Below are 9,367 nucleotides of genomic sequence, written 5' to 3'. Positions count from 1 at the left end.
TGACTCAAACTACAATGTAGAATACAAGTGAAGATGGACTTCTAACCTATTGTCTACACTTACTTCCGAGATTCGGCGGCAGTTGACTGGAGTTACGCAAGCTACGCAAAAAACTTGCGTAACTCCTGTCGACTTCTCTGCTTCTGTTCTGCGCGCCGTCTTCACTGCACTGCATCAACGGGAACCGCATTCCCATCGACGCAGCACTACGCCACTTGAGAAGGTGGTCTTAATACGTCGATTTCTGGATCGACTGAGTGGGTCTTCACTGACCGCTCAATCGATCCAGAGAAATCAATCTGACGGCAGCGAATTTGCCGCCGTCAGTGAAGATGTAGCCTAAGATTCAGGTGTTAGTTACATGTTACATGATTAGGAAATTCTGCCTTGTTGACTATGGAGATTTTGCCCTGGATTCCAGCTAGGACAAGTACTGGAGGATAATTATTTTATTTTATACTTTTAAAAATACTTTATGCATTGAAACCTAACTGTATGCAGTGTGTGTTAAATTGCTGTTTCTAAACAAATAAACAGTTAGGTCTAACATTTACCAGTTGAAATTCATTCTCTTAGAAAGATTTTTTTTTAAATAATGTGTTTGCCAAAGAAATGAATTTCTTCACATTAAAACCAGATAAATATATATTGCACACCATGGAGAAATTTCTCCTCTCTGAGCTGAACTGTGTAACTGTGATCCTCAGTGCAAATGTCTATCACATATTGTGCAGTTGTTAAACACGTGGAATTTCCATTGCATTGCATATAGGCAAAATACACTGAGCTTCGTATGTGTAATCATGTCTCCCGGTAATAGCTAGTCCTGTTGAATGTAACAGCCTGCTGCTAACTAATTGAGATCTCCTGCAGCACAAGTGAGAGACACCTGTGGTTTCGGTACTGATGGCCCGTGGTTTGATCCTCACAAACAACCATATTGTTTAAATAACAGCCACGAGCTTCATAGATCTGCATGAAGTTGTTCTTGAGATCATTAGCTGGACTGAATGGGAGATTTGCAATAGACTTCTAAGGGAGAAGGTCAGACTTTGTTTTTCACTGGTCCTGGGTCATCTGGTTTCACTTCCCTTGAGTTTAGCTTTAAGAGTTGAGCTGCCTCAAATCTGTTATGAGGAAGCAAAACCTAAAATCAAAGTAATGACATTGGCAGAAGCACGTGTATTTGTGAAGTTTTGCAAAGGTGCATGAAAAGTCACCCCTCCCATCAGCTGTGATCAGAGCCCCAAGTATTGTTACAGAAATGACCGTTACACCATGATTTGCACCCTGGGGCGGGGGCGTAAAGGGGTGGATTCTCCCTATCCAGAGGCATCAAAAAGCTTGCTTAGAGATTCAGTGAAAAGTTTGTAGGCCCAGAAGAGTTTTGGCTCGTTTAAGTTCCACAAACCTTAAACTAGCACAATTTTTCTGCCTGAGCAGGGAATAAGTACAAAATGTGATGAATTCTCCTCTCAGTTACTATGTCATAGCAACCCCAAGCAATTATATTGGTGCAACCGAGTGCAGATTAGACAGTGCTCTAAAATCCACACTTAAATCAAAGGCAAGAATTTCACCCTTCATTTCTGCACATTTTCAGTGCAGCACTCTTTAAGTTAGTGCATGTGCTATGCTTTAAATTGATGGCTAAACTTTTGTCTGCGGAAGCAACAAAATGAACCCAGCCCGATGATGATCACTGCTAAAACTAACGCAAGTGTTAGTATAGTAAACAAGTTAATTTTCTTTAGATCCTCTTTTTCACAGTCTTCTGGTTTGATGTTGCTAATATAAATTTCTTCTTGGTACCCAAAGCTCTTGGAGTACTGGCATGTTATCTGTTTTACCCCAGGGATCTCCACATTTTTATTCTGAATCATGGATGAGAGCCAGACATTTCCACAGCAGCTGAGTGGGTTCTCAGCAAGATATAAGTTTTTAAGAGAATTCTCTAACACTAAAATATTACTGCTCTGTAGATTACTAAAACTGTTTTTCCGTAGATCCAGAACTTCCAAAGAAGCATCACTCCCCCACTTGGGTAAGCAGCTCAGCTGATTTTCAGAGAGGTTTAAATGTTTAAGACGATGAAAACTCGGCAGGTCAATATTTAAAACTGTCATGTCATTGCCATGTAAATTCAAATATTCAAGAGATGTTTCCAGTCCTGATAATGCGTTAACTTCTATTTTCAGTCCTTGGTTCATGGAGAGATCCAGGATAATTAGTGAAGTCTTGTAGAAAGCATATATTGGTAGGTTCTTCAACATGTTGTCAGCTAGATATAAGTACCGAAGAGTTGGGAAGTTAACAAATGATATACAACCATTTACCTCACCAGTAAGCCTTTGTTTAGCTAATCCTGAATACATGCTGCAAAAACTAAGATTATTACTCTGGAGATTAAGCAATTGGATGCTGGGAAGGCTTGCAAAGATATCAAATTGCAGGGCCTGGAGATAATTGTTTTGAATATAGAGCTCCTGTAAATTAGTCAATGTTCTGGCATCTAGCAACAGATTCTGTAAAGCGTTGAAGCTTAAATCAAGGATGGCTAGTGAGATCAATGCACTGTCATAATTTACTGCGAAAGTCTGGAGGCAATTTTTACTTAGATTAAGAAACTGAAGGGAGGACATTGACTCGAAGAACTCATTTGGGATGGATTTGATCTCATTATAACTTAAGTCTAAATATAAAAGCTGGGATAGATACAGAGAACTCGTGTTTCTATGTTGCTTCTGATCCAAAAGATGGAAAGGAACTTCTTGCCAGCCCCTTTCCATGTAGTCCATCTCATCATAAGAAGAGTCGCCAGTAAGCTGCATTAAATTCTTAGATAAGTTCAGATATAGCAGCTTGTTCACCTGGGGGAAAACTGGGAAGCGCAGTAGCTTGTTCTCGCTAAGATCCAGCCACATCAGGTTATACTCTTCCTTTGACTCTGTAGTATGAAAAGTCTCTATGCTATTCCTACTCAGGTCAAGTATCTGCAGTTGCCTGAGGCTGAAATCAGAGATGCAGGTGATGGAGTTCATAGAGAGATTTAGCTTGGTGAGATGCACCAGAGTTTCAAAGGCACCATCTTCTATTTCCATGATGATGTTACTGTGGAGGTCAACCTCAACAAGAGCTGGAGACCCCTGAAACATTCCGTGCATGATCACGGTAATGCTGTTTTCTGCCAAGGAAAGATACCGAAGCGATGGTGCTTTGTGTATAAAATATTCAGCCATCCCGTTATAAAGACTGTTGTGGGACAAGTCCAATGCTCTCATTGCTGGTAAAAGTCCAACCTCCGGTGTTCTTTGCTGAGCCAACATATCTAACTGGTTGTTGGCTAGATTTAGCTCCACCAGGCTTGTCATGTGTGTGAAGACTCCAGGCTCAATGAAGCTTATTTGGTTGCATCTTAAATCCAACTGCCGGAGTGAGGTGTAAAACGTCAGTGGCTTCTCAGAGATATTTTGTATTTGATTTCCAGACAAATCTATTATATTTATATTTGGATGGAGCTCTGGAGGGATTTGGTGAAGTTCTTTGCTATGACAAAATGCCTTCATCTTTACCTGCAGAAAAGAAAGAGAAAAGGGAGTCCTGGTTACCACCTATGGCCATAGGTGCTGGAACTGAGAGTGTGGGGGTTCTGCCACTCCCTCTGGCGTGAAGTGGTTTCCATTATATACGGGGTTTGCAGTTTGGTTCAATGGCTCTCCGCACCCCCACTATCTAAATTGTCCCTGCCTATGGGATGCTTAATGGGTTTGCATCATGTATAAAGGAAATGTAATATTCAGCATCTAATTATATTTCTTTTCTTGGAGATTGGTGGTATTATTCTGTTCTCCATGCAGGTGCCAGGAAGCCTGAATTTCTTCACAATACGGGGATGATTTTCATTTCATTTCAATGGAGATACTCCTGATTTACACTGGAATAAGTGTGTCCATGTGGGGCGTTATACGGTATAACAATAGCAGTATCATTGTATCCGTATAGTTATGCCAGCAAATTCCCCCGCGTAGATTAGCCCTAAGTGAGAAGAGAATTGGGGCCTTTGGTTTTTGAGATCTGGCATCATAAAAATTCAAGTTGGAGAGGATCCGTTAAGTCATCTAGTGCAGTGCAAGCTAATTCCATTTTGTACCTTTCGTCCAGTCTAGTTTAAGTCCTGAGCGATGGGACTGTTGAGACTGTTCCATTGTCTAATATATCTTGCACTCAAACATTTTTTCCTGATATTTATTCAGCCTAAACTTCCCTGGCATAATTTCATCTCTACCCCATCGTACTTTATAATAAACCAGATTCTGTCACTTTGATTTAAATTAATAAATAGTATGACTCAGTAATTAGCTCCATTGACTTCAGTGGGATTGTTCTCAGAGCACGGCACTATTCATTGAGAGGAAGTATATCAGAATCCAGCCTTAAATAAATAATCCCTCTTCTTGTTACTTACACCCTTCAAATATTTGTAGACTGTAATCACATCTTCCCTTAACCATGGTTTAGCTAAGCAATGCATCTTTAAATCAGTGATTCGGCTCTCAGTATATCTCTACAGCTCACCTCAAACTCCCTCCAGTTTATCCAGACCTCTGTCCCTCTATGTTTATACTTTCTCCAAGGCAACTGCTTCCTTCCTTTGGCATGGTGACCAGTGCTGTACACACAGTTCCATGTGGAATAGAAAGAATGCAGCAGGGAAATGCATTTCAGGGGGGGATTCACACGTGCTGCCGCTTTCCCTGGCACAACTCAGGGTGAAATTGTGATGCATAAAGGGTGGGGCCCTCTAAGGGTTGCTTTAAAGTAGCTGGCAAATTAATACACATGCATCACAATCAAATTCTTCTCTTGGATGTGTGGGTCTCAATGCAGCTGATGGGGCTTTTCAAGTATGCATCCAAGGGCAGAATATGAGCCATTATTTGCAAGGAACTTTGAGAGCTTTGGGTTAAAAGGCCGTGGGTAAGTGTAAGGCGTGCACATTGTGTTGTTAAAGTTAACATCCGGCGGCAAGATTGGAGCAGAGTCCAAAATGCTTAGTAAACCCCTACTCCATTGAATAGGTATTGAACTATCTATATAAGTAGGTGACTGGGTCCTCTGAGTCAAACTGCTTGCTGAACCCCTCTCATTACTCTTATACGGAGAGTGAGGAGCTAAATGTCTTGAAGCCAGGCTTTGTATTAGCCCTTCAGACGTTAAAACAAAAGAACCTCTCCCCAAACATCTGTTTCACACAAACCTCGGGGGGGGGGGGGGGGAAGGGAGAGGGATGAAGTGTCAGGGATGTTTAAGAGAAGCTGGGTAGCATCCAGTGTGTTGTGAATCACTTGCGCATGTGACTAACGGGGCGTGCATGTTGCCGGATGTGTGGCTTGTCATAAACACGCCTGACAAATGAAACGGCTCAGCCAGCACTGGACTCCAGCTACACGCACGCTGCTGCGCCGTGCTCCCTGCCTGGTAAAGCGCTTTCAGAGCTCCCCAGTGACCCGTGTGTCGAGATCTGACCCCTCTGACCCACACAAATCCACCCAAAGCAGCTAAATCCCCAGTGAGGGCAAAGGAAGGTTACACCCTGGCTTCTCTGCACCATTTAGCACCTTCCCGCCAAGACTCAAGCGTGTCTTGAATTAAAAACCTGACCAGAGCAGGGCTCACCCAAGAGGCCCAAAGAGTCTAGCAAGTAGGCAGCGAGGAGGTCTCATTTTGGTCAGCTAAAGGAAGAGGCTGGGGGGGGGGGGAGATGAAAACTCAGAAGCCAGAAAGAAGCAGCGTTTGCAGTAGTACAAGGAATGACAAAGTCCTTCCCTCACTGAGGGCCTGATCCTGTCAGAGGCCGAGCACCCTCCGCTCCCAATGCGGCACTCAGCACCACGCTGAAAGCAGGATCCCACTCACACTGATGTCAATGGAAGCCTTTCCATGAACTGCAGTGGGAACTGGGCCATGCCCAGGTAGCTCGGTACCTTTCAGGATTGGGCCCTTAGTCCAGGCTGTAAAACCTGAAGCCCCTCAGCCGGGTGGATGATCAAATCCACAGCCGCCCTGGTTCCGCTGCTCTTTTGTTTTCCTCTGTAGATTTCACTTCTCTCTCCTGATCACTTCTTTGTTCTGTTCCCCTTCTCTGTATCTGCTGTCACTTCCCCCTCCGCCCCATGCCTGCTCACCAGCCCCTTTCAGCAGCTGGTCCACAAAGACAAGGATGTTATTAGAGACAAATCAGCCCAACAGCTCTGAAGTGTGGGACAGTTTGGATCCAGATTCAGACTCAAACTGTGCCACTCAGTTCTAGCTGGTAACTGTCGGGGCGTGGGGCCGGCAGGTGCCTTCTCTTTAACAAAACGAAGCCCAGGGTGCCTTGGATCTAGGTCCCAGCTCATCTTAAACATCAAAGCTTGGGTATATGAACACAAGGCTTTGGACTAGATCCTCAGCTTGTGCATATTGGTGCTGATTTACGGGAGCTGAGAATCTGACCCTTTGTCTCTTCTCTGCAACGGCCAAAGAGGTGATTCGGGGATGTTTGATGTTGAAAAATCTCTTTAACTGGGTTTTGATGTTGCCAAACTCAAACCGGTGGTGATTCAGAGCCAGGTCCAGTTCTATGACCCGTCAGTCTTCGGGATGGTTTGGATAAAAGATTCCATTTGTGAGCTTCCTCTGTTCTAAAGATGTCATCCCACGAAGAGTGATTTGTGGAACACTGCGATTGCAGTGAAACATCCCATTGTGAAATAACAGGGAATTCCAATCTCTCTGTCACAGTTAATCTGGGCTGGACTGTGTTTGGGTTTACATCCTGTGTGCTCCCATCGGCCCAGATTCTCAGACCGTGTAGGCCAGTGTAACGCCATTGAGATTAATGATGCTACGTCAATTTACACGAGATGAGAATCTGGCCCTGTGACTACAGAGTGTTTTGTCAGCATTGAATGTATCCCAGTTTTACTAACCAGATAAAAACTTGTTGGATTCTTTCTTTGCCTGGGCAGCTCAAAGCAGTTTACAGTGGAGATGCGGAAATCAGCAAATATTTACTTTTCAAGGAATCAGCTTGATCTATGAGCCATCAGAACAAAGGGGGTGGGTTTAAGCCCCTATTAGATTTACTGTGTGTGTAAATTACTGTGTGTCATCCTGAGGTTGCATGTCTGGGATGCATGGGCCCAAAAGTGTCATGTTTACAGTGGTTTCATCATTTCTTCCTCCCCAGAGAACGAGAGAGATCCAGTCACTGTGACCTTCCCAAGTTCTTTTGGTATGTTAGAGCCCTAATTTCCCTGAATTCAGGAAGTACATTAATACAGCAGGGTGGGCAGGACAGGAATGGGTCCCAGAAGGGAGATATGCACAGCCAGCAAATTATTATTTTCCCTATTTTGGAAATTCTTGGAGATGTGTGCTAAACAGCTTCAACATCTCCAGCAGCAGATGAGTATTTTTAAACTCCCCTTTCCTGTCAGCTGCATCTGGATAAGGGGAGGGAGGGAGAAGAGAACAATTTAATCTGTGAATAACACTTACGTTCTTGTGTAAGGTGTTTAAAAAAATCGGTGGGACAAATTGTGCTTTGGAGACAGAGGTTTTGTCTCTAAGTGAGCCTGATGCTGATCTCACCCCCAGCATAAATCGGGAACAACATCAGTGTTAAACCAGGGTAAATGGGAGACTTGAGCTCACTGTCGCTATAGGGGGAGAAGTAGGTGTTTATTCATGCCACAGAAGAGATTCCTCTTTTAAGAAAAGATGGCCTTGTGCGTAAGACACTGGAATGGGACTCTGGAGATCTGGAATCTATGCCTGGCTCCACCACAGACTTCCTGTCTGACTTTGGGCAAGTCAATTAATACTTCTGTGCCTCAGTTCCCCATCTGTAAAATGGGGATAATAATCCGTTTCTTCCCCCTTATGTTTGTCTTGCCCATTTAGGGTAAGTCTGCCCAGCAGCCGAGAGGTGTAATTCCCAGCTCAGCTAGAGATACATGGGCTGGCTCTGGGTGAGCTATTGCACTAAAATGAGCAGGCTGGCTGTGGAAACATGGGCAGCAGCTTGGACTAGGCTTCTGCGTATGTACCTAGGGTCTCGGACAGGGTTGTATGTGAGCGGCTAGCCCGTGCACCTCGGCCACTTTGCTATTTTTAGCCCACCAGCTTGAGCAGAAATAGCACATGAACTTCTACCCAAGTTTGGATCGCATCTCCCAGGTGCTGTGCAGACATATCTGTAGACTGTAAGCTCTTTGCAGCAGAGACTGTCAGTGACTACCTGTTTGTGCAGCACCTGTATCAGCAGGGTCCCAATCTCGTTCAGGGCCTCTAGGGGCTACCGTAATGCTACTCATAATAATCCAGGAGAGACGTGAAAGAGGAGATGGCTCCTCCCGGGGGAATCTCTCACCATTTCACAGGGTGACTCTTCCAAGGGCCGATGGCTAGAGATCCCTCCGTTCACCGCTGCCAGGAAGAGTAAAAGGTACAGTTTCATGGCTCTGTAGGGAGAAACAAACATGATTAATGCTCAGGCTAAACACAGTGTTAAGTCCATGCAGCCACTGGAAAGCTGGGTCTACAACTACGCTTGGCACAGGGACTTGCATACCTAATTGAATAGCTTACCCCACCTCTGAGCGCACTCCATTTGCAAAGCCCTCTGGCCCATTCTAGCGGAGAAAGGAGCATTTGAGGTAGGAGAGACGGCAGGAAAGCTCTAAGGTTGACCATTTCTAGGGCTTTCCCATTGCGCTGTGTATCTTAGACTGGGGGCCAGGTTTTCAAACAGCTTGGCACCAGACTCCTGCACCTAATTGAATGATCCGGCTGTCCAAAGTGTTTCACATTCAGCAGCTCTCTTGTTCTCAACGGCAGCGAGTGGAAGCTCGCTACCTGTGTAAATCTGCCCCCACCTCGCCTTTGTCTTCACCTGCCCCCCGCTGGCGGTGCCCGACAAATAACATGGGGAGAGTTTCCCCTTCTGCAGCACATCTCGTCCCAGGGTCTTGATGAGCTTTGCCAACATTTTAATGAAGTCACACAACACTCTGGCAAGATACTGTGGAGTCAAAGCGTTTAGGGCCAGAAGGGATCTATCTAGTCTGACCTGTATATCCCAGGTCACCCACACCACCCATTGCCCGCACAATAACACATCCACTGAAATTAGAGCAAAGTATTACAGCCCCCAGGAGACCAGACTATTATATGCCACAGGCAGAAAATTGGAGGGACCAAGGTGCACCAGTGCCTGAACCACCCCCCTCCCCTCTCTCCCGCAGTGGCAGGGAAATGATTAAGTGAGGAATATCCAGGTAATCCTGGCAAGAGATCCTTGCCCACACGCTGCATAGAAAGG

General features: G+C 44.9%; 1 protein-coding gene across 1 annotated transcript; it reads right to left on the bottom strand.

Annotated features, from left to right (window-relative positions):
* Positions 1-948: 948 nt before the first annotated feature.
* Positions 949-8,503, bottom strand: LRRC32 (leucine rich repeat containing 32). The gene is made up of 2 exons (XM_067533213.1): positions 8,417-8,503; positions 949-3,572 (listed from the first exon to the last, which is right to left on the bottom strand). Exons 1-2 carry the CDS (start codon positions 8,501-8,503, stop codon positions 1,632-1,634), a joined length of 2,028 nt encoding a protein of 675 aa, XP_067389314.1. The 3' UTR covers positions 949-1,631.
* Between the last annotated feature and the right edge of the window lie 864 nt (positions 8,504-9,367).

Source organism: Emydura macquarii, unplaced genomic scaffold (genome assembly GCF_026122565.2).
Source record: "Emydura macquarii macquarii isolate MOO-44397 ecotype Brisbane River unplaced genomic scaffold, CSIRO-AGI_Emac_v2 contig_3328, whole genome shotgun sequence".
NCBI classification, from domain to species: domain Eukaryota; kingdom Metazoa; phylum Chordata; order Testudines; family Chelidae; genus Emydura; species Emydura macquarii.
The sequence above is the reverse complement of the archived record's forward strand: the minus strand, read 5'-3'. Positions and strand labels throughout refer to the sequence as shown.

Bases quoted from the DNA above. Each gene is read 5' to 3' on its own strand.
- LRRC32 (XM_067533213.1), bottom strand. From the start codon at position 8,503: ATGAAACTGTACCTTTTACTCTTCCTGGCAGCGGTGAACGGAGGGATC. The intron at 3,573-8,416 runs GTGAGAGATTCC...TCTTTTCTGCAG, and splicing joins AAGAGTCACCCTGTGAAATG to GTAAAGATGAAGGCATTTTG.